This window comes from Cygnus olor, chromosome 9, assembly GCF_009769625.2.
Source record: "Cygnus olor isolate bCygOlo1 chromosome 9, bCygOlo1.pri.v2, whole genome shotgun sequence".
Taxonomy (NCBI): Eukaryota; Metazoa; Chordata; class Aves; order Anseriformes; family Anatidae; genus Cygnus; species Cygnus olor.
Window position 1 is genome coordinate 4,621,859 of NC_049177.1, and position 24,232 is coordinate 4,646,090.

Here is a 24,232-nt window from a genome sequence, read left to right on the forward strand (position 1 = left end):
ACAGCGGCGCTGAGCACCACAACGGCCGCCTCCCCAGCCCCTTCCCCTTCTTCCCACGGCGGCCGGGGCTGAGGGGGGGACCCCTGCCGCCGCCACAAGCGCTGCGGCCCGCGGGCAGGCCGCGCCGCTCCCCTCACAGCCCGGCGGGGCGGAGCGGGGCCGGGGGCCGGGCGGCGCCTCCCCGCGCTGGGCTCCGCGGGCGGCTCTGCCCCGCGGGCGGCCGAGGGGCGGGCGGACGGGCGGGGCGGGCCGCGGGCCCTATAAACGCCGGGCGCCGCCGCTGCCGCTCCGGCCGAGCGGTGCTGTGAGGGGGCGGCAGCGGCGGGACCGGGCTGGGCGCTCCGAGGGGAGGTGAGCGGCGGGGGGGGGGGGCCGGCAGCGCTGCCCCGGAGGGTGAGGAGGAGGAAGGAGGGGGCTGTGCAGGGGGAGAGCGGGGTTCCCCCCGCCAAGCCGGGCGTTGCGCGGGCTGCCGAGGGGCTGGGTGCTGTTTTTCCTGGTACCCGCTTCCATAAGTTTCCTAGCGCCAGCTGCGCGGTGGGGGGGAATTGTTATTATTTTAATTTCTCTGCGAGCAAAGAGTTTTTGTGCTTTTTTCCCGCTGGGCGTGCAAGAAGTGAGCTGAGCCCGGCTTGGGGCGCCGGGAGCCGCTCCGAGCTCCTCCGGCAGCGGCTGCATCCCTGCTCCATCCTCCTCCCCCTCTCGGAGGGGGCTTGCTCTCCTCCGACCGAAGAACGGGAATCAGAGCGCCCGAAACCCGACAGAGGAACGTGGGACGAGGATTTGCAGCCGTTGCGGCTTGGGGGTGAGGAGGGGTGTAAGTTTTTTTTGTTGAAGTAGGCTTTAGCCGGCGCTGGTGGCACCAGATGTGCGCTGAAGCAGGCGGGAGCTTAGCCGGGGCTGTCTCGGTTCTGCTCCGGATGGCGAGGGAGCGCGCTGCGTGTCCTCGCTTCTGGGGGGACTCGGGAGCGGTCAGCATGCTGAGCAGAGAGACTTCTGTGTCTTGTTTAAAATGGTGTTCGGTGCCTTGGCTCGATGTCCTCACGTAGAAATAAAACCTCTGGCGACACCAGTGTGCTAGCCAGTAATGTTAAAAGAAAGCACCAGATTTCTGTTTTAAAACTCGGGAGCACCTACCTGTGGAATAGGGGCCTCAGACAATGATTTCTTTTCCCCTTTCCCATGCCTGCATGTCGTTCTGAAACGTGGCTTGGTTTTTGTGGTTTTGATTGCATTCTTGGGCAACTTCCTGAAAGAGAAACCTGGTAGGCTGACTCTTTTACACTGCACTGAAAAATGACTTCCTCCTCTGCCTTGACTTTCTCTTGTGTGAGCGTTTAGTTACGTCTCACCCCCTGGTCTTCCCAGAAATTCATTAGGAACCAATTTTCACAGTGACTGTTCATAAACTGTATGTAGGTGTAGCAGCTGCACTGCTGTGTGGTTTGGAGCAGGGGAGAAGCTGCAGAGATGCTCGAGCGATGTGAAAAGCAGCCGCATGCCTGCCGAGCGATCGGGTGAGTCCCTAAAATGTGTGAGGTGAGCACCGATGCAAGTAAAGAGGCAGGATGAGTAAGCAGAGGAGTTCAAATATGTGTAAGATGTGCTAGCTTGGAGTTCTGGCGTTTTGTGGCGTGTGACTAAACCTGTGAGAGCAGCAGCTGTTTGGCACAGGAGTAAACTTTGTGTAATGACTGCTGGTCCAGTGGGCCTTTAAAACTGTGGGCACGCTGTATGTTGGGCGATCTGTCAGGCACATTTTGCCTGTGCGGTTAAGATGCTGAAAAGCTGTTTCTCTGGAAGTTGCTCTTGCTTGTGCTACCTGTGTCTGGGTGTTACAAAAACTCTCCTTCAGAGGGTGGTGATGTGACCATCATTACAGAGCAGTCTGTGTGTAGCTCTAGGTACCTCGTGTAGGAGATGGTATAAACTCATGTCAGTACCAAAAAAAAACAGGAGTCTGCGGTGGATTTTGTCTAAAGGTGCGCACAGAAGTGCTGAAGCTTCTGTTTGGTGTTGTCAATGACAACAGGGAAACTAGCACGTCTTTGAGGCATGCAGAGACTTTCAGTGTGGGTCGCTCCGTTGTCAGTTCCAGTCCTAAAGCTCCTCAGCAAGCATGCTGTTAGGCAGAAAAAATGTCAAATAGCAAAGCCAGTATGTTGTACTAGGCACTTTTAGACTATATTAGAGTGTATGCATACAGATGCATCAAAATACCTACCTCTCCTTATTGCCAGGAATTAAAATGGAGATGTATGTAAATTACATACCTCTGCAGTAAGGGAACAGTCTGGAGGGAGCTGAAGCTGTGTTTCTGTTGCTTCAGAGGTGGTGCATGCAGTGTCTGCTCAGCTTGTGCAGCCGGTCACGGCTTTTGATCCTTGCTAGGCAACTGCAGTGCTCGTGATTGAAGAAGCTGAGGCTTGCTGGAAGCCCTTCCTTGGAACCTCAGGTCAGGGTTGCCTGGACAGCTTGAATTGCTTAATTGCAAGCAGCATGCCTTTATACCATTAGTTAGGGGGAAATCCAGCCTAATTGACAAAAGACTTCCAGTTAGTTGGCCTGTTAACCAGATTCTGTTACTCTTTAGTGCCAAAGATCTTATACATGGGAAGACAGGAAAAAGATGGATTAATCATCACTAATCTGTAACGTGTTACTGGATACAGTCATCCTTGTGTGTCTCTGGGCATCCTCCCTGTCACCCGTGGCATTCTTACAAATCATGTTTTACAGCAAAGGTTTGCCAGCCTGGAAGTACAGTGTCATTCAGAGTACCTCTATTAACCATAAGCAACTTGCGAATAAGTGGAGTGATTTAAGAATTGCCCTTTCTTTTTAGCTTTGGAGAGCAGGTAGCATGGAATAGCCTGTCTCCTACAATGAACTGCAAGGTTAACACTCTAAATTAGAGAATTATGAAAATACAAAGTTACCTTAAAGTGAATGGCTGGTAGGCATGAAAATAGGAGAAAGCTGAATGTGTTCAACCAGGTACATGTTCAGGTGAGTCCCCTCTGTGATGGCTAAAATGATGGGGTGGGAGGAGACAAAGATGGAAAAGGTGATCACATCCTACAGCTACACAGATGTTTAGGCTGGTGTGCTATGGAAAGAACCTGTCCTGTGCCCTGTTTCTTCATGTCTTAGTACCAATGTTGTTCACAGCTCAACTGCATGGGTACTTGTGCCAGCACACAGGGGAGGTGCTGCTGAAGTAGGAGCCAGTGCCCATGGACAGGAAGAGGATGGGACAAATGTAGTGAATTCTAGTTTGAACCACAGTTTCTTGAGTTACTATGGCCTTAAGATACTTAGATGCTATGTGAAATACTTTATCCTTTAGCACCTCTTCGTGAGCAGTGTCTGCAGAAACACAAGTCTTGGTACCTGTTTTACTGTAATTGTCCATGGTCCAGTGGTCACCTTTAATAGCCAGAAAGATGCTTTTTCTTATAGTTTCAGAATGAAACTGGGAGGTAACTCATGCTGGTGTCTGGTAACTATGCCACATAGTGGTTTAAATACAAGAAGATACTCATCTTGTGAGGTGATTTCCTGAAGGTGGAGATCTCAGTCTTGTTGACCGTACTCCACAGTGTGATGTAAACCATGTGCTGCAGGCGGCTTCCTGTTCTCTTCCTCCTGGGCTTTAGAAACAGCAGCCTAAGGTTTAACTTTTTTACTATCTTGTGATCGTGAGAGCATCTATGGAGGGCATCAAGATTCATCACCAGCAAGTTCTGAACTGAAGACCCCAGCGCAAGGCTGTGTGTGTGCAGTGGCCGCAGCATGCAGGTACAAGCTGTCTGTCTGGGAGGTACCTGTCAGTGGCAGACTGTCAGCTGGAGTTGTGTTATACAGGAGTCTCCAGAAGCATTATTGGGATTTGTTGGTACATCTTAACCTCTTAGGTAGGCTGATGTGCAGATAATAAGAATTTATGTTCATCAGCTATGTAGCTTTGACCAAGCTTTTTCTTCTTAAATGCTTTTCTTATTTAACAGCTTGAACTTCTAACACCTATTCCTGCAGAATGGCACGTTGTGCTATTTATTGATGGTTCTCACTGGTCCTGAGACAGCTGTGTCATCTGATATGAACTGCAAGCTTCAGCTAGCCAAAGGTTGTGTTTTTGTATTTTTTTTTGTTGTTTTTTAATAGGAGGGAGGTTTTTTTCTTGGCTCTGACATGTTAAAGGTACAAAACCGAGAGCAGAACTAACTTTAGCTTTATATCTTCCATTCAGTTTTCTTAAAGATGTGAAGTAAGGAGCTATCTAAGACTTCATATGTACAAGTTGGTGGCTTTGTCTTTTAGCTACATGTCTCAGTCTCGCAATAGACCTTCATGCTGGAGAAGTAGTTCGCATAGCTTTCTCAGCAGTGAAGCAAGCTCGAGGCCTCCAGCTGCTCTGGCAGCTCAGCTTAAGAGGCTGCTTGTCCTAGCTAATTGCCTACTTCCTCTGCTGAGGTTTGTCATCTGTGTTACAGAAATAGCGATGGGCTGCATGGAGGCTTCTCAGCTAGCGCAGCTCACAGCCCAGCCTACGAACTCCAATCTGAACTGAATCAGATGGTTTAATATACTAGGTCATGATCTCTTCTTGCAAGACTCTTGTACATAGTTCATATTCAGTTCTTTTTTTTCCTATGGAAATTCAGGTCTTGCCTTTCCAGAAACCTGTGGTAAGCCAGTGGGATTAATCAGGAATGAGGTCAGATTAATGAAAAGAGCATGTTTTCTCAAACGTAAGTCTTCTGAATGGCTTTTAATTCTCTTATTAACTGGTTAATGTCAGTCTTCTCGCAGATGACTGCGGAGGGCACAGCTGGGGCTCCCAGCACAATGGCTCATTCCTGCCTCCTTACTAGATGTGACTCCTGCATCCCTACAGCACCAGTGGTTTCTGGCATTTGTAGTTGGCTGGTTCTGCTTCTAAAGCTGGGGGGGGAAGATGAGTATGAGTAAACCTATGTGCTGCAAAAAAAATGTAAATATCCCTAATGTAACTAAGACTGTGATAACTTTAAGCTAGCTTTGAAATGTCTGAGAAATGGCAAATAGAAACTAGTATCTGATGTTTCCATGAGCTTAAGTCTGAGTCAGTGAAGCTGTCCTAGATTTAAGAAGTTGAGCTGGTTTTAATCTTGAATTTTAAGAGCTTTTATCCTTGGTTAAATTACGTCTTTAGAATTATACTTATCTAATATTTCAGTTTGGAACAGGGTATCTAAATTAACTTGCAAATAGGAAGTTCTTGGTCATGAACATTGTACAATATGATTAATAAATAAAAGGCTAGTCTCCTATCACTCTAGTGTTACAACAACAAGCACTGTAAATGGTTAGAACAGTGTTCCTGATCTCTCAAAGTATTTTGTTGGAAGTCTCATGGCAGTATTCCCTAGACACAAATGCCTCACGTTTAAGGTCTTGGATATCGGCCTGTATAAGTACAAGATCTTTTAAAAGTTCTCATGATGAATAGTGAACACTGGAGTTGTTCCAATTTACTTTTATGGTGAAATAAGTCTATCAAATACAAATGTGTAAGTTCATAAAACTGCTAAGAGTTATTGCCTTTCTTCTACCTCTTGTAGGAGGAAAAAAATAGGTAGAAACTTTAATATTAATAAATATCTGTGTTGCTTTCCTTTTAAAGACCATTTGGAAGATGGAAAGCCAGTCTTTTCACCATTTGGGCATCTCTATTGTGCACATGCTTCAGCTAGATGTCACGTGGCTGATAGATCGTGCCATATCTATTAATTTTTAATTTATTTTCTTAATAAGTTGTGTTGTAAAGCTAGACTGAACTGTAGGTTGTAGAATGATAGGAACTGGGCTTGGTAGCATGCTTTTTTAATTGGAAAAATATTTCTTCTGTAAACTAAACCTAAAACATGCAGAATCTGAAGGCGACTTCTTGTTTATTCTGGTATATAACAACTCTCAAGCCATGTCAAAGCTCTAGTGAAATTTTAGTGCGGCAGAGCGCTTGTCACTGGCCAGCAGAAGAAAATTCTCCTTGGGGGAGAAGGAACAACTTTCCTTTTGCTCTGCAGGTGTGTGGAGGTGTGAGAGTCCTGATGTCAGAGGAGCCCTGTAGCAAGTGGAAATGAGTAAGGGTACTTGTTTCCCTTTCGTGCTCTTCGAGGAGGAAAAGGAGGTCAAATACTCTAGCAGAGGCAGGGGTTAACATAAAGGTGGTGGTGGGGAAACAGAGTTGGTAAGACACCAGCCATTGTTAGTCCCACACCTTGAGGAGTTATTTTATAAATCTGTACTTACATAGTCCATTATCAAAGAGTTAATATTCTGTGCCTTATTAATGGGAACTTACAGTCCCGTAGGCTTGTCTTTGGTTCTTAATGAGCCTGTGCTCGCATAGCAAGCGTTATTAATGCACAGTGAAAGTGGGAGCTGTGGTTCTACAAAGCTTTTTCTTCTACAGAAACTCAAATGGGAACCTGGGTTTTGAACCCATTGCTAGGTTTTAGGCAAATACTTAATCACTGAGCCATCAGTCCCTCTACAGGGATAAATCCAGAGCAGTATGGTATGGTCTCACTGCCTTGTTGTGAAACAGTAGTGTTACATCTTTTTTGGAAAACGGGTTCTGCAGCATTAGTCATGATGGGCTGGCTGTCCCATTCTGTTTTTTCATTATGGTAAAATAACCGGTAAAATAACCATGTTGCATAAAGAACTGAAGATCAACAAAATAACTTCTTTAATAAAGGGATGCCAGTAAATCAAAACCATAATTCTCCTTAACTCTACTGATACTGTAAGACTTGACAATGGACCTTAGAGGTCATGGAGATTCTTCTTTAAGCACAGGAGTAAGTAACACATAGAAACCCCCGTAAAAGGGTTGCTGAGGCTCCTATAACGAGAGTGCAGGTGAAGTCTGACACTGGTGGTAGCACTGCAAATTGCCCGAATCACCTCTGTAAGCCGCCTGCCGGATGGCACGAGTGAAGTGTTTGCTTCGTGAAGCGGAGTGTAAGTTGGCTCTTTCAATTGTGCATGGGATGGAAGTAAAAGCAAATGCTACATAAATGCCTATTTATGTTCTCGAAGTCGTGCAGTGTAGCTGTAGGCTGGTTCCAGCTGAACGGTGAAATCTAAAGCTATCTCTGTTCGGTTGTACTGTGCCACGTGAAACGTGGGCTTTGTAAGCCTCTGTGATGTAAATGCTGTCAGAAAATGAGCCTGGCTTATGGACTGCTGGAGACATTAGCTATGAGGCTGTGGAAAGCCTGAAGTGAAGCTTGACTGTGTGTCCTTCATGCTGAACTGAAACTCCCAACAAGTGGTGGTCAGGGCTCTTCGTAAAGAGCCGTTAAAATCTTTCCGTTCATGTGGGAACTCTGCTTGGACAAAGAGATGGTTCCTATCTGGGGCCAGCCAGTTTTACAAGTTGGAGCTCCACTGGGAAATTCCCCCTTGGCAGGGGAGGCTGGTTGGATAAAGCTGGGAGGGAGCCATTCCAGATGGAGACAGTCCATCTTGAAACAAACACAAGCAGATGAATGAACTGCGAGAATTAGAAGTTGCAGAGAAAGGATTAAGCTTGGAAGAAGAGAGCCTCAGATCCAGTACTGTACTCCATACCTTTGTGCAAAGCTGACTGCGGTGCCGGAAGTCAGACCAGTATCTTAACGTGCAAAATGTCTGCTGAAATAAAAATCCTTCCAGCTTATCTCGGTATACAAAACATGTTTATCGTGGTTTTGGTGTTAATTTACTCCTCTTCAGAGCAATGCAAGTACTGAACTGTTTAAAAATGTTTAAAACTTATTCATCCTTTCTGTATAATGCTCTGCATGTATTAAACCTTTCAGGTATTGAGTAACAGAAATCTGTTTCGTTGTGTTACTCCTCCATGTGACCTGACATGCTGATACACCGTGTGTTTTCATATATTAGGTAGCACTGGAAGGAGTTCAGACAAAAGGAGAGAGGCAGCATTGAGGAATATCAGAAAACCTGGAGAAAGTCAACACTTCAGAGCTCTGGCTTGTCTTGTCTATTGTGCACTGTGGAAGACACACCACCGCTCCTGAACCTGGACTTGCCCACATTCAGGACATGGGTCCTGTTGCTCTGAGTCCAAAAGCACGTTGAGAAGTAGCTGAAGGCTTTGGAATATAAGAGGCATAGGCAGAGGAGGAGTTGCAAACCTCTGTGAGGGGGAGAGGAAAAGCTCACCAGCAGGCTTGAGTTTCTTAACATGTTGCCAAGAGTGCATCTTCTGAAAAAACAAGATCCAGCATGTGACCTTCCCACTGCAACCAGAGAGGTCTCATTGCTTTAGAGAAACAATTGCTGTGTGCTCAGCCAGCTCTTTAAAAGGCTGTTAACAAGTTTGGTTAAGTATTTATTCAGTCCTGCTGTAGAGAGTTGGTTAAATGCCTCAAGTGAAGCACTTTCTTTGAGCTTACATGTCAGCTGAAATAAGGCTTTTAAAATTAGTAGCACAGATGGCACTGACAAGGAGACAAGATCATCTCAGACTGAGATGCCCCCAAATATTTGGCCCAGGCAGAATTTCTCTGGGCACCCAGGGGCTCGCTCTGAGCTATTTGGGACTTAATAAGTGAGACCTGCAATGTTGCAAGACTCTGCTTTTCGGGTTTACTTTACCTTTAGCTGCGCTTGCTGCTGAAGTCCAGTGTCTAAACTTCCTTCTGCCTGATGAGTCTTTAAAGAAACTGCAGAATCCCTCTTGCAGCTAGAAAAGGGATCCTTGTGGGTTATACCTTATTGCTGCTGAAGAGACGGTTCAAAATAAATGCTTTGAGATGTCTCGCAGGATTCTAACATACTGTTGTACTTAGTGCAGTGGATATGTGGAAATCTAAGAAAGTTCATTGTTTCTTACTTAATTCACTTAAAGTGTTCTTCAGGCTCTTTGGGGCAGGTCTTCTCCAGCTCAGGACTTGAGCTAAAAAATTCCAGATTCAAAACTTATTTTTCCCCCTCTAACCTTGAACCAAACTAACCTCTCCTGTTCTTACTGGGAAAGAGTGCAACAGCCCAGTCTAGCTCTGAAGGTGAAGTCCTTCATAACCTAATTCCTTTCCTGTGGGAGAATCTCCGTGCTCAGTAGCCTTTCACGCCTGGGGCTGACAACAGCTCCTCCCAGCTCCATCAGATGTTTTCCTGTACGCAGATCAAACAGCCAGTATTAATGTGCCTCTGCTTTTGTACCAAGCGTTCTGCAGGTGCAGGCTGGAAGCACGGTGTCCTCTTTGACGTAAATGCTTCCATAATAACTTCAGCCAAAAGCGTAAGCTATATATTATGTGGGTGATCTAAATAGTTGAGCGTAGTGAGAGTATGCCTAGTATGTGTGAGGGTTAGTGTTTGTAACACCGGCTAGAGGCTGAGGTCATTTGGAGATTGGTAGCCTGAAGACATTTCATCTGTCATGAAATAACACGAAACTACCAGTGCAGGTGAGACATGTCGTGGTGTTCCTCTTCCTTCCTGAGAGCTGTCTACCTGACTGGACCATTCAGCTAAAACTATGCAGCATCTTCAACCAGGCTTTGCAGTCAGATACAGGCAGCAATTCCCAGTTCAGCGTGGTGAATAGGAATCAGGATGGTGCTGCTTGGTAAGGCAGAGGGCGTGATGAAGTTCTTGGTGAGCTTGCCACAGACTAAGGATCTCTCATACAGCTCAGTGCATGACAGCCATCTGCTTTGTTTGGGAACCTTAGCATGGGGATTAAGAACTGGGTCTGAATGAGGAATGAAATTTGTTTATTATTCTTTACGATACATTTTGTTGGGTCAATGTTTCTGTGGTCTTCCACTTAGAAGTGTAACCAGTGGGATGCTTTCCTTCCTCGAAGTGCTTGATCTAAAAATTGGGTGGACTGCCTTGGAGAGGGATTTTTCTTGTAGTCCAGCATCTTTCAGAAGCTCACATTAATGTCAATGAATATGTCTGTACACTTTAGTCTTAGCCTGTTAGTTTTGTTTAAAAATAAAATATACATTTGTAAGGGTCACAGACAAAGAAATGACTACCTTATATTTGTTTGTCTTTCCGAAGCCTTAGGTTTAAATCTAACTATTGCTAAGTTTTTAGCTTCAATTATGAAAGTTTGTTGAAAGCTTGTTGGTATTCTGTGTAGCAGGTCAACTGTTTTCCATCCTACACATCCTACATCCTTTTTAGATTATTTTTTCCTCCTTGCACTGTGATTAAGCTGTTTCTTTCAGGATATGCAAATGCACTTCTTGCTACTGAACTGCATAAAAGTTGAATGTACTGAAATCCATGCTAGGAGCATTAATATATGAATGCTGCTTCTGCTCAGAGATGAAATGAGCTCCTCAGCTAGCTCTTTAGGTTACACAGTGGGCATGGCAGGGCCAAGCATTGACTGCTCAGTAACTATCTCTGAAAAGTGGTTTTACTTTTTTCCTGTGCTCAGAATACTGCAGACCTTGTTTTCATTTATTTAGTAGGTATCTGCTAGAGATTGTGCTCTGAAATAGAGACCAACCCTTCCTAATGGCATAGCGGGAGGGAGAGGTTGGGCAAGCGTGGTGGTTTCTGGGGAAACCAGGCGCAGGAGGCCATCGTTTTTTCACTTGGAAAGATAAAAATAAAAATCTGCAGCAGTGGCCTTGAGAGCAGAGTCATGTTACTCTGACAAGGCTCCCCACGTGTTGTGGGGAAATGCGCGGCTGCTGGGAGCTGTCACCAGAGAAATAAAAAAATAAATGTGGGACTCAATACATTGTGGTAGCTTAAAGGGAAAGGAAGAATATCTGGCTTCACTTAGGCTTGTGCAGATGCAGCACGTAAGTGACAATAAATCATAGCTTTCTTAGTTTCGTAGACGTGTCACCCTGGTCTTTGCCCTCGTAATACGCTCTGGGCAATGTAAGGTGTCACGGGTAGGTATGCTCCAAAGGGCCAGCTCCCTCCTGGTTTGCCAGCTGGATCAGGTGGGGCTGCCGCTATCAAAGGCAAGCTCAAAGGCTTGGGTCGTGTGCTCTGTGGCAATGCTGGGGCTCCATCGCTGCATGGGACAGGCGGCATTGCACCAGCATTAACTGTTTGCTTGATCGTGAGTACATCTACTAAGAAGCTCTCGTATTTTTGTCTTGTTTGCTTTTGCCAAGGTCCTACATAAAGGTAAAAGTCTGATTATACTGGAATCAAGAATTTTTTGTAATTATCAATTGGGCTTCCTGGTAGGTTTTGGTGGCTTGCTGGCCATCTCTTTTCTATCTTCTCTGAGTGGCAAGCTCAGAGATGATGCTCCCCGCGAGGCAGCTCTGTCCGTGCAGCTGCTTTCTGGGAGAGGGACGCAGCCTTCTCTCTAAGAACGAAACTGGAGATTTCGCGTGGTTTGTATATGTTTGTATCCAAGAACTCTATGAAGAATATCTTTTAACATTAAAAAGAAAAGTACAGAGTCATTTTCCTTGTCAAGTTGCCGGTGCTGCCCATGATGGGTTCCTACTGTAGCCAGCAGTGAGGCCCGGGACACACCTGGGAGGTGACCCATGCAAGTGGCTTTGGTGGGCTCAGGCTGCACCTGGGCTTTCTTCCTGCACGTCTGATCGGTCAAGTTCAGTTTAGTTGTTGGAATAGGGTCAAGTCCAGTTTAGTTTTCGGAGTAGGTTTGTGTGTTGCCAGGTGGTGCTGGTATGGGGCTCCTTTGGAAGGAACTGCTCGTCAGGGACACCAAAAGTGCTCGGGGGATAGAGGAGGATAAAAAGTCTGCTAGGGAAGGCTGTTTAATAGCAGGCAGGCTGTTAACCTTTATAGGACAGCCTTTTCACTTCTGACATAACCTGGATCAGTCGACAGGTGCCTTGCTATCGATGATACATCCCATTTATCAGCAGCTGGGCTGGGGGAGAGATGTCTCTGCTCCTTCGTGGTCAGCGTTTGGTTCTTCTGTGCTGCAACAGCAAGCTGGAGGAGGCTCGTTGCACCTCCTGAAATGGCAAAGAAAGTGGAAATGCTGCGTTTGTTGCTTTCAAGTCTTAGCACAGTCAAAGTACATGCTATTAAAAGATGATTAAACGAATCTATAGAAACACCAGCTGGCTTTCTGGTAACCAAGTGCTCCAGCGTGGTCTGAACTCGCAGCGTAGGTAGGCTGTGTGATGGCAGAGCTCCTCGGTGCCTCGTGCCCTTTCTTGAGAGTGGGAGGCAGGCTGCTGAAACGGTGTCAGCTGTGATGCTCTCTGCTGAATAACGAGTCTCCACTGGCCTCCAGCTCCGGGGTGGTTTAAGCCAGAAGAGTGAGTGCGTACTGATGATCAGAAGGCTCAAGTGGAGGAGAGGCCTATTTTTAGGTTTTGCATGTGGTATGCAAATGACTCTTTAATCAGCTGTATGCTTTCTGCAGCCTGTTCAGCCCTCTGTGAGCTGGGCTGCTCGTTGACTCATCAGTGTGTCTGGAAGACTAACACCAAAGTGCTCAGTTGAGGAACCGGCTCCCTTCTTGGTCTGAAAATGGAAGCCCATACTCTTGAACGGTGAAACTTTAAAGTCTTTGAAATGTATCTGAACTTCTGAAGGATGAGCGAGAGGGCCTGATTTCATGGAAAAGGCTATTGCATGGCTATTTCTTTAAGTACTTGTTTGCCCTAACAAAAAGGGGATTGAATACACATCCACGAGGAGGAAATAGAGCCTAGTAGGTAAATATTACACAGTGTTCAGGATTTGGGCTTGGTTCTCTAATCAGATGCTGAGAGGTCCTGAACAAATTGTTGCTGCTGCTTGTGCCCCAGTTTCTATGGTGTCGTGGGGGTAACAGTGCTGACTTCTGGTAAGCTTTGGGATCTGCAGGTGAAGAATGGCCCCACTTCGAATACAAACTTCCTTCTGCCCCCATGAGCTGCTTAATTTTCTTATGCAGATAAGTAAAGGCTAAAATCTAAACTGAACCTTTCATTTTACAATCTACATCTTCCTCCTGTTACCCATCATGAAAAATGCTAATTATGCAGCTAACTTTTGTTATTCTAGGCAGGTGTAAATTCCCACAACAGAAGGCCTGTTGGCATATGTACACGTGCTGCTTCTGTTAACTGCAGAAAATGATCTATGAAATGTTCTAGTGTGTTGTATCTTGACGGGCGAGGACCATACCACACTTCTCAGCACTAGCTTATCCTCCAGCTCAGTTTATCTGCAACATAAAACTGACAGAGCTTGGTAGGGGGGCGGCAGTGGGTGTCTCCCAGCCTGGTGCCTGGTGGGTTTTGTCCTGCTGCCTAGTCACTGATAGCTACATGTTTGTGGTTGTCTCTGCTTCTGGAAGTCCCTAGACCTGAAGTACTGCTGGCAGTAAAACGCGGGTGTGAGTCCTGCTGTGAGAGGGCTGAGTGGTGCATGGAGCACGTGCAGGGTAAAGAAAAAGTTGAAATGATGAAAAATGATGTACTCATGAAAGCTGACTTAACTTTTCCCCTCTTGTTTTCTTACAGGTTATTTCAAACCAGAAATCATGAACTGGCACTTCCCACTTCTCTTTCTTCTCGGGACTTTAACATCTGTGTGTTCCCAGTTCAGCTTTTATCCTCTGGAGGAACTTAGCTCCGATGTTGGAATCCAGGTCTTCAATCAGATAGTGAAAGCTAAGCCTCAGGACAATGTAGTAGTTTCTCCTCATGGGATTGCATCTGTTCTGGGGGTGTTGCAGCTGGGTGCTGATGGCAAGACAAAGAAGCAGCTGACAACTATGATGAGATACAGTGTAAATGGTCAGTGATTCCTAAGGTTCTTTGGGTGTGGTTTGTGTTGTGTTTCTTGTGTGTGTCAGAATCATGCTGTTTTGAGACAGCTTTAAAAGTCTGGGAGATTGCATCATAAACATATTAACTTTGTTAATGAAGCAAGAAATGGACATGTTTGAAGTTAATTGGCAACTCACGTATGGACATCTACATATTTTTGAACTGGCTTATTAGCAGCTTTGTTCATGATTTCATGGCCCTGGCCAGAACTGCACTCATCTTTGCAAAGTGGTCTCCCAGAACACTGTGAATGGAGGTCCAGTGCCAGCCCTGTGCAGGAAGGCTGCACTACCCCATTTAGGCTGTACTAAACAACCCTGAATGTATGACTTCTGAGACAACAGGGCAATAGATGACTTCTCATTGTCATGTTAAAACCAGTGCAAATTCTAACTATACAATTGATACCTTGACTTTATTCTTCAGCTTTGTTCACTCATGTTTCTGCTGTCAGAATCCCTAAGTCTGTAGTTCTTGTAGTGCCTTCTTGAAACAGATGTTTCTGCTTGCCTGTTCCTGACACTGCATGCATGCGTGTTTATATTCCTCTGCCAATCTCTGCCCCTCTAGGGGGTGTAGGCTGAAGGTTCTTGCTGCTTTACTTTGCATGCTGAGTATTTTTGTGAGTATTTGCCAGCAAGACTTAACATCTTAGTGCCGGCATTCTGCCTTCCTTCCAGGCATAGGAAGTACTCCAAAAGGTAAGTGCATTTTTAAATCTTGAGCAGCATTGTTGTATAACATGTCTTGTCTTCATTTGCTTTGCTGTTTTGGTTTAAAGTACAGCAAATTGATTTGTCAGCTTAAGATCTAAATGTTTTAGAGTTCCAACCATGGGATAACCAACTTTAGGAACATTTGAATGCTCAAATCATGAGTACTTGCAAAAATTTTGAAGCATTATATCAACTGGTTTTATTTGGCTTGCACACTTCCTAATCCTCTCTGAGACAGAGGTTCTCAAACTTCTCCGAAGGTAGCCAGTACCTTGCTATAGAGACTTGTTATGGGATGCTACCTGTCTCTTTGCACAGACTTCCTCTGCTCTTGTTCAAGATTGCCTTGCAGTCCTACAATCCTTTGGCAAATATGGCAACTGCTTTGGAAAGGTAATAGTTGGAAAGTATTTAATTTATCTTTAGCTGTCTTTTAATGCAATTTAGCAGCTGGAAGCAAGGAGGAGAGCCAGCATCATGAGACCAGCCAGCTCTCCCCGGACCACCACCAAGTGCTCCGTGGACCGCCAGTGGTCCACAGAATACAGTTTGAGAACCTCTGTTATGGTATGTTCTCCAAAAGAATTTGCCCATAATATTGGAGAGTGAACATATACAACTTCATACCAACGGTACTGCTAAAGCATTCATGATATAAACAGCAAAGCCATCTGAGGCTTTTTCTTATCTGCAGCTAAGAGAATAACCCGACTAATTTGTTCCCTTCATAGCTCTTCTCTTAAGTTTGTCTACATAGGGAAGTAGTCTGGAATTGTTCCGCCTAAATTGTATTGGGAAACACAAGGAGCCCTTTAATAACTGCTATAAAAACAGCCACCCAAGCATCCTGTCCAATATAAAGGTTGATCGTTATGTTTCTTGACTGGCAATAGCTTCCCTGTGTAGACAAGTGCTTACTCATAAGCTATAACATCAGGGAGAACTGGGTATGATGAACATGACGGTTCTTCCGTGCTGCCATATGCATCCTCTCACATGCAGTGATGGAGCTAGCAAGCACTCAGTATGAGCTGCTTTAAGATCCTAAAGGTCTTGACTGTAAACACTGGAACCTACACTGCTTTTCTTTTTTCTTTAAAGGCAAGCTCCATGTGTTGAGGGATTAACACTTGCTTGTAGCAAATTTAGTTTCCTTAAAGACTATGTCCTGGCCTAAGGCTTGACTTAAGGCTTTACTTGAACCTTGTATAGAAATTTTGTCATCTTCATTTATTCTCTAGTAAATGGAGGGGAGAATGGTGAGAAAATAACTTATGCTTTTTGCTCTGAGGTTTAAGACTACCTGTATAATTCTGTAATCATGTTGGCTCTGAGTGATCAGGCTGAGTTGTCAACTTCTTCTGTCACTGCCACATAGCTGACAGGTTATATGGGTTTATATACTGTGACTTACATTTTAGAATAGTCTCTTCTGTGGAAGAGTGGTTAGTAATTCCACACTAAGACTTGAATCCCAATATTTATCCTCAGCATTGTCAATAGCATTCTGTGCAGACCACTAGGTGGGGAGCAGACATCACAGTGAAAATAATGTATTTGCTGGAAAATGGTAGTCTCTTCTGGATAAGAGATCAGATATGGGAGTCTTGGAAGCCCCCTCAGAATGTCTGCTTTGGTCTTTCTCTACACCAGCACTTAGTCTGAGCTTTCGTGTCATTAATAGTTGCATATAAGGTAACTGTTTGTTTGTCATTTTATTCTAAATTAAACTTGCTGTTCTTTCCAACTAGGAGTTGGTAAAGCGTTAAAGAAGATAAACAGGCTCATAGTCTCAAAAAAGAATAAAGACATTGTTACAATTGCTAATGCAGTATTTGCAAAGAGTGGCTTTAAAATGGAAGTGCCTTTTGTTACAAGGAACAAAGAAGTGTTTCAGTGCAGTGTCAAGAGCGTGGACTTCGAGGACCCAAATGCAGCGTGTGATTCCATCAACCAGTGGGTGAAAAATGAAACAAGGGGTGAGTATTAGCGAGTGTTTTCTGTGCGTGAGCATGGCATCTGAGACCTCTCAGTTGCGGCTGGAAATACCGGAGAAAGATAAGGGAGGGACAGAAAGCTCTGCCTTGCAGTTGACTACTGTCCTTAAGCTGTCGTGTGTAATGCTTTGAGCCTGTGGGCTGATCATCTGCAGTCCCACTACTCTAGCAGATGTGTCTGCCTGGTGGCCTTGACAGGGGTGGGTGTCTGTGTGTGCATGTGTGTACGTGAGCCCATCTGTCTGTGCATTCAGGGAGCTTCTACTGCTCTCTGCCTTCATTCAACCTGCAAGAGATCCAAGCAGTGTTGTCAGACGTGCTTGCAAAGCAACTCAGAAGCAGGTGACTCAGTAAATCAGACTTCTAAAAAGCTTTAGAGCAGTTCGGCCTTTGCAGTTAGTACCCTAAATCTTTGCAAGATATGTGTCAGTGTTGTTTAGTAGAAGACTTTTAATTAACACTGCCTTGATGGAACTCCTCATGGTTCAAGCTTGTTGCCATCTAGTTGTCAAACTTAGATATGCTTAGATGTCATATTTTGCAACATAGTCTAGAACTACAGAACTAGAACCATGTTTGGTATCTCGGAGTTAAATCCGTTGCCTCCTGGATGTGAGGAGTGTTGCTAATGATGTTGGATGTGACATTTGTGGAGCAAGGCTGTCAAATTCTTTCTCTACCATGCCATCAGCTTTGTGTAGCAGTGTTACAAGCAGTGTGTGAATGGGGGAAGTCCTTTAGCTGAAACTGTTACCAAGTTTACCTGCTTAGTTTAAATCTTAGATCTGATCACATGCTGAAAAGCGTAATGCCCTAGTAGTTATAACATCAGTCTATAGACTAGCTACATATGTTTGCTTTCTAAATATCCCTTGCTTTTTGACAAAGAAAAAAATGCAGCCATTGGTTGTATGAATCTCAAATGTATTATGCAATGAATAGTTGGTGCATTCACAGATCAAAAGGCTTAAAGGAATATGTGCTTCAGTTTCTTTGTGAACAGCTGACTAGTGTTAACACAGCGAGTACTCAGTCTTTCTTTATTTCTGTAGGTATGATCGATCAAGTTGTAGCTCCAGATGATGTTGATGGTTTGACCAGACTGGTTCTAGTAAATGCCGTGTATTTCAAGGGCTTATGGAAATCACGATTTCGACCTGAAAATACAAAGAAACGTCCATTTTATGGAGCTGATGGGAAGACCTACCAAGTTCCCATGCTGTCCCAATTATCTATCTTTCGCTGTGGTAAGCTCAGTAACCCTCACTACCACGAAATACCTAAGAAGGGCTGTAAAACTTTGCTTCTTTCCTTCAAACCAAAGAGTTTGCTGTATATGTGGTGTTTAATAGTATTGTTTATTGTGGCTGATACTGGAGGCTTTGAGTTACGAAAGCATCTTGTACTGGTGAGGTACAGAGGAAGTTGCTGTTAAAGGTATTTAACAGTTGCTTAAGGTCAAACACTCTTAACAAAGTACTTGTCTTATCCTGTTGTCTTCAAAAAGAAAAACGAGAAGTACTGAAGTTGAGAACTTTGCATATTGCCTAAACCTTGCAGTAGGAAAAAAAAAAATTTTAAGGGATAAGAATGAAGGAGACCTGCCAACAGACACTTGAGGTTTATCTGGTGATGAGCTGTATGTAAAAGATTAGGGTAGAATTAGTCTATATTTCACTATGTAATAAAGAAATGGGGCTTGTACAGTCAACGGTTCTGGGAGAGCCAGCAGAGTACAGGGTCAGTGTGTTGACTGTATTGCTCAAGGTGTGAAGCTGCTTTTCAAATTCAAATTGAGTCACAAGAGAGAAGTAGCTCAGCAGGTTTGGCCTGACTTCTGAGATGCTCAGAGCTGACATATGCAGCTTGATACAGCTAATAGTGTACTTCATAGTTTCAGCTTTCTAAATGCGTGGGGATTTTTACTGGTCAGAAATTAAGGCTGTGATGAAAGAACATCTTCCATTGTGTCCCTCTCAGAAGAGGGCAGCGCTGTCTGGAACTTGCTTCCTTATGTGCTACTGATAGTATGAGGAATAGGCCTGGAAACGTAACTGTCGATAAATCCAAAACAGCAGACAAAAAGGACCCACTGATATGCTTTTAAATACCTAATCTCACTGTCAGTAGTGCTCAGCTAATATTAGCTGATTTGTGTTAAAGTAAAGAGCTGTAACTTCATCTTAAAACAACGCATGTATTAGAGAATGTCTAACTTAAGATAGCTGCTTTAAGTGTGATTTGGGGGAAATGGGGAAGCCTACTGTGGTGTATGCTCTATCTGTGGACTTTGGAGGAAGTTCATAACTAAAGACAGGCTTTAGCAAGCTTATCTTCAAAGTTTTTCATTATTCTCTCGATGCTGGTTTTAAAAAAAAAAAGCTTCATTACGTTGGTATCAATTCAGATTAGAAATGTCACTAGGTTAGAAAAGAGCAGAAGTACTCCTTAGTTAAAACTTGTTTTAGGTTGAGCATCTTTGGATATCCTAACAAAGGGCTTCTATCCTTTTGATCTTCAAGAGTTTAAAGATCCATTTTCAAATTTCATAAATAACTTAAGCAGCGTTAGATCCCATCACTTGGTTACGAAGATGAAATCACCTGTTTCATACATCTCAGTGGTAAGGATTGCAGTATACAGCAGACCAGGCAACTAGTATTTCACTGTTGGAGAGGTTACCATTTGTCACTTGCTTGTAGTGACTTCTGCAACCATTATTTTGATCTGGAGGTCACAGTCTGAGTACCATAATAAAAGGAAATAAACTACAAAACTTGACACAATTCTTGCCTAATAAGTGCAATGCTACTAGTTTTCTAGCAATACAAATTCAGCCAAAGCATGGTCCTGGCAACAAGATTCAATTTCTAATGAAGACTTCAATTTTCAGTTTGAGCTGACAAGTGCAGACTCACATGAAGAAAGGGGAAAGATAATAAAATCCTATTGCTGTCCAAAAACTTTCCCAGAAACCATGTCTGTAGTTCAAGTTTTCACTTGAAACTCCTGTAGAAAGCCACATGCCAAAAATCTCATAGCAACCAAAGGGAACTTGGAAAAGAGGGCTGCTTAAACAGTCTTCCCAGCACTTGCTCTAACTCAGATGTTGCTATCTCATTCCTTCTCATCTACTTGGACTTCTCTGTTACCTCAAAGTGGCTGTTCTCCACTACCTTGAAGGATCTCGTTATGAAGCAGTCTTATTAAGCAAGTAAATCGAGTAAATGCAACTGACTACTTCAAACAGGAGCTATTTTAATCATTCTCGGAGGAAAAAGAGCTTATCTAAAAGATCTCATCCATTTAGAAAGATAATGTGCTGCTTTTTTTTGCTTTATGCTTCTCGGTGCTCAGTCAAATCTGCTTGATCTCAGTTGCAGTAAATCCGAGCTGATTCGTGGACCTGGTGACTTCTAGCATAGCTGGCTTTCCAGTCTGGCCTGATGAGGCTTGTCTGGGGAAAAAATATAAAACCTGAATAAGTATCATATGCTTCACAGTATCATCCCAATTGTGCTTTTTGTCAAGCCAGCGTTTGTAGAGATGCCATGCCACTCCTTGAAGAGATGCCTAGCTGGGAGCTAGGCAGTCTGTGACTCTAGAATCAGTTTTAAGGTGTGGGGAAAAGCTTTCCTAGTAGACTCCTATAGCAGTAGGTATCTGAAGATAAAATAGAGATTTAAGGCTGTAGGAATTATGTCTCATTATCTCTGCTCTTTTTTAGGCACTACAAGTACTCCAAATGAGCTGTGGTATAATATAATTGAATTGCCATACCATGGAGAAATGATAAGCATGTTAATTGCTCTGCCTACGGAAAGCACAACACCACTCTCTGCTATCATTCCCCACATCAGCACGAAGACAATAGGAAGCTGGATGACAACCATGGTAGCAAAAAGAGTGCAGGTTATTTTACCCAAGTAAGTACTCATATCACCCATTTCTCCTTCAAGGAATGTTTGGGAGGAACTACATGTATAACTCCTCTGATACAGGAGAAACATAGCACTTACGGTAACTTTCCTGCATAATTCTGATATATTCTTTTTTGCTAATTCCAATTAGATTTACAGCAGTAGCAGAAACGGACTTAAAGGACCCTCTGAAAGCACTTGGTATTACAGATATGTTTGACGAGTCAAAGGCAAATTTTGCAAAAATAACAAGTAAGTTATTTTTCTGAATCCATTGTGGTCTTTATTCATAGTTTCTGGCACTGAATGAAGTGCTGTTTTACCAATGCAGTTGTCTGTTTTGTCTTGGGTAAGTGTTACCATGACACTGAAGCAAAGTTCTGTCTTGTACCCAGCCGAGCATGGCTTCTTGCTTCTATTGAATACTGCGTGTCTTTTCTTTTTGCCTTGCATCGCAGCAGTAAATCGTGTTGGTGAGCTTTTCAAGTTAAGATTTGATCTTACAAATTAAGTCTCTTAAGCATTGCCTAAAATCATGGAAAGACTTACAACAATACTTTAGACCGTAATTGAAGATGCAACTGCGTTAGTATTTAACTTTCCCTAAAGTATGTATTTAATATTAATTTAAAACTTAATTTTTCGTAAACTGTAGGAAAGGAATGGACTAAATGTCTAGCTTAAACAACTGGACCAAATGAGAGCTCCAAATACCAGTATCTGAAAACGGTGTGTAGACATTTTCAAGCTCATGGCTTTAAAATGTCATCTTATCTCTGTTTTCTGCTTCCATCAAACTTCTAAGCTTCTACAGAGATGTAACAAAAAAGTTTGCCTTGTGCTTGCTTACCTTAACTGGAAAAACAAATTCCTGTTTTAACAAAAGCAAGGTGTCTTGCTAAGTCCTTTCTGCCTCTCAACACTGAGATAAGTGTGAATGTAACTTAAATTCAGATAAAGAAATGACTGGGGGGAAAAAACACTTTCTAACAGACCATAAAACAATAAAGGCTAGTAAATGGGGAGGAGTGAGGAGTAAGATAGCTTATTCTCTATTTTTTTGTAATTATAGACTTAGACTATATTCAGTAGTGTTCTTAACAGCATCAAGATTTCAGCAGGATTACAGCACCTCTTGTTATTAGCTATGCTAGCGTAGCTGCTAGCTACAAGATACTTTGGGATTTTACTGCTAGTTTTATTGGAAATACTGTTCTTGTTTTTTCAGGAACAGAAGGTCTTCATGTATCTCATGTTCTGCAGAAAACAAAAATTGAAGTTAGTGAAGATGGAACCAAAGCTTCTGCAGCAACAAGTAAGCATCTCTACTGATATCTAGCAGACTGGAAAACTGCATTAAAAGGCTATGCCACTAAGCAAAGATAGAGCACTTCCTGCAATGGTCTCCAAGTAGACTTACTTAAATATCAACTGATTTGATTTTGTATTATGTAATTTCTTTGGAATATCAACTTGCTGGTATTGATCAGAGCATTGGTGTCCTCTAGGAAGTATAAACAGGTTTACCTTTTTATGGAAAACTTCTTTCAAATAGCTAACACTTTGGTCACTGGTATAAAGTTCCTGGCTATCCAGGTGGCAAAGAGTAAGCTGCTATATCCTTTGTGTATGATAACCCAAGACTTCCTTCCAGTCTTTTGTGGGCCTTGTGTGTGTCTTTTTTCTATGCTTCCTATAGGAATAAAATGTGACTTACGCTTCTTGTCTAAGCTGGTAGATTTTAGCTGTTTATCTCTGCCTCTATAAACTCCTAGTACACACCAGGAAACTGCACTTTAATCGAATATATGCTGTTTTGTTACGTGCTTTGTCTAATTTCAAATCTTATCTCTCTTTGCAAGCTGCAATTTTAATAGCCAGGTCATCTCCCCCTTGGTTCATAGTAGACAGGCCATTTGTATTCTTCATCCGGCACAATCCTACAGGTAAGCAGTACTTTTATGTGTTTTTCCGTGGAAGTTAAATATGAGCTATGCAACAGACAAAAGAATTCCCAGCTGGGAAAAGTCTGGAGCTACTCAATAGCTGTTGCTTGGGGGTGGGGTTGTGGGGGTTGAGTGGTAATAAAAAAAAGAACTATTGGAAGTATAACTACTACAAGTATATTTTTGCCTTTAACAATAGATTATCTTTAGAATACAGATCAGCACAGGGAAAAGTATTGGCTACCAAGCTAACAAACTGACATGGCAAGTTCATGGGTACAAAAGAACACCATCTTTAATGGTCCTAGTTCTCCTGGTGTGGAGAGAAAATAGCTCTATTACTGATAGTGAATTAGTGAATTGGCCCAGCTTTCTGATGGACTGTAAAATTAGCGCAAGGACCAAGGATAGAAACAGGGACTTCAGGGACCTGGGATGTTGGTCTGGCCTGCCATCAACAGATGTGAGTGTCCATATAAGTGGTCGTGGTGTTTTGCAGCGTGAGTTGACTCTTAGAGCAGAGCCGACCTGGTTACTTTCAGTAGCATGTGAACTTCTTGCAGTGCCATGTGGATGATAGATATGCTAGCTACTGGGCAATGAGATATAGCTGCCAGCGCTGGCAGCAGTCCCCAGCCCAAGGCTCCGCAGAGCATCAGAAGAACCGTGTGTCTAGAAATGTGAGCCAGCCACCTATCCAAACATATGCTTCTCTGCTGTCTACTCAGAGCTAACAAACTTGGGGGAGGATAGACAAGACTGTGACGAGGCTCAACCATGTTCTGTGGACTGTTATGCTTTCATGGAAAAGTTTAACTGTGTTTGCAGACTGTGGTAAATCCTATTTTTTGTTTCATTCCCTCAGGTACAATCTTGTTTATGGGACAAATAAACAAACCTTGAATGTGGAAAAGACTTTCTTCGAGAAGTAAACAGACTCATATGACACACCCATGTTCTGTTAAATATTTTGTACACTACTCTTTGACTTCACTCAAGAACTAGTTTTAACCACTGACTAGGTTTTGAAACAGGAGTCGATGTAGTTCTGGCTTTGTGGGGAAAAATACAGATTGAAAACTACAGTATTTCTTCAAAATGTCTAAAAGATTCTCTAAACTACTGAATGGTTACCTATGCTAACAAACTTTTGAGCTTTTTCTGTATCTACTAAGAATTTTATGTATGGCTTTTGTGAGAGGATTTTAACAAAGAATGATAAGCGTTTCTATTAATGTTGGTTTCTTCTTGTGTGTGGAAAAGGTCTAATTTTGTAGATACCCCTATCAAGATTACTTTTGGTTGTTGACTATCTTGATACCTGGGTATTCTTGGTAGAAATAGATTAAAAGTTCTAGCAGTTTTTATTTTATATAGTGCATGTATCACTGAGAGTTTTAAAACTAATGTGGTGTTAGATACACATCGCATTGTCCTGTCTTATTGTAATGTAAACTTGTCATTGCTAGTATACACTTTCTATTGGATTTAAATTTTATATTTGTTTTTGTACAAAGGAAAAAAATAAAAATGCATTATGAACAGTCAGTGTTGTGGATTGTGGATGTACTAAAAGGCATTTGGGTCCAGATTCCTCTGAGGTGCTTATTTGAAACTTCCTTCTGAACTGAAAGAAATAGCGTCTTTGGGTTTGTTTTTTTGTTATCATTTTTTTATGGCCTGCTATTGATTACTCTTTCTGACTAAGTCATTATTCTGTGGTTGAATTATCCATGGGTTCAGTGTCTGAAGAGCAAACTCCTTGTATTTACCAAGTCCAAGTTACTACTAAAACTGCCACATGAGGACACCTCACTGCTTTTTTGGGGCCTTTTCTCCTGCTTCCTATGAGGTAGGTTT

At 43.2% G+C, this 24,232-nt stretch overlaps 1 protein-coding gene across 9 annotated transcripts; it reads left to right on the plus strand.

The window, feature by feature from the left end:
- The first annotated feature begins 240 nt into the window (after nucleotides 1–240).
- SERPINE2 (serpin family E member 2) lies at nucleotides 241–23,920 on the plus strand. 9 transcript variants are annotated; one of them, XM_040566566.1, is made up of 11 exons: nucleotides 241–351; nucleotides 13,485–13,760; nucleotides 14,474–14,494; nucleotides 14,957–15,076; nucleotides 16,261–16,488; nucleotides 17,559–17,753; nucleotides 20,234–20,432; nucleotides 20,578–20,678; nucleotides 21,655–21,741; nucleotides 22,289–22,372; nucleotides 23,238–23,920. In XM_040566566.1, exons 2-11 carry the CDS (start codon nucleotides 13,505–13,507, stop codon nucleotides 23,273–23,275), a joined length of 1,329 nt encoding a protein of 442 aa, XP_040422500.1. In that variant the 5' UTR covers nucleotides 241–351; nucleotides 13,485–13,504; the 3' UTR covers nucleotides 23,276–23,920. The 9 variants fall into 9 exon arrangements, with proteins under 9 accessions (XP_040422500.1, XP_040422497.1, XP_040422501.1 ...); XM_040566563.1 differs by lacking the exon at nucleotides 14,474–14,494 and adding an exon at nucleotides 1,417–1,514 and having other exon boundaries at nucleotides 294–351; XM_040566565.1 differs by lacking the exon at nucleotides 14,474–14,494 and adding an exon at nucleotides 1,417–1,514 and having other exon boundaries at nucleotides 296–351; nucleotides 14,960–15,076.
- The last annotated feature ends 312 nt before the right edge of the window (nucleotides 23,921–24,232 follow it).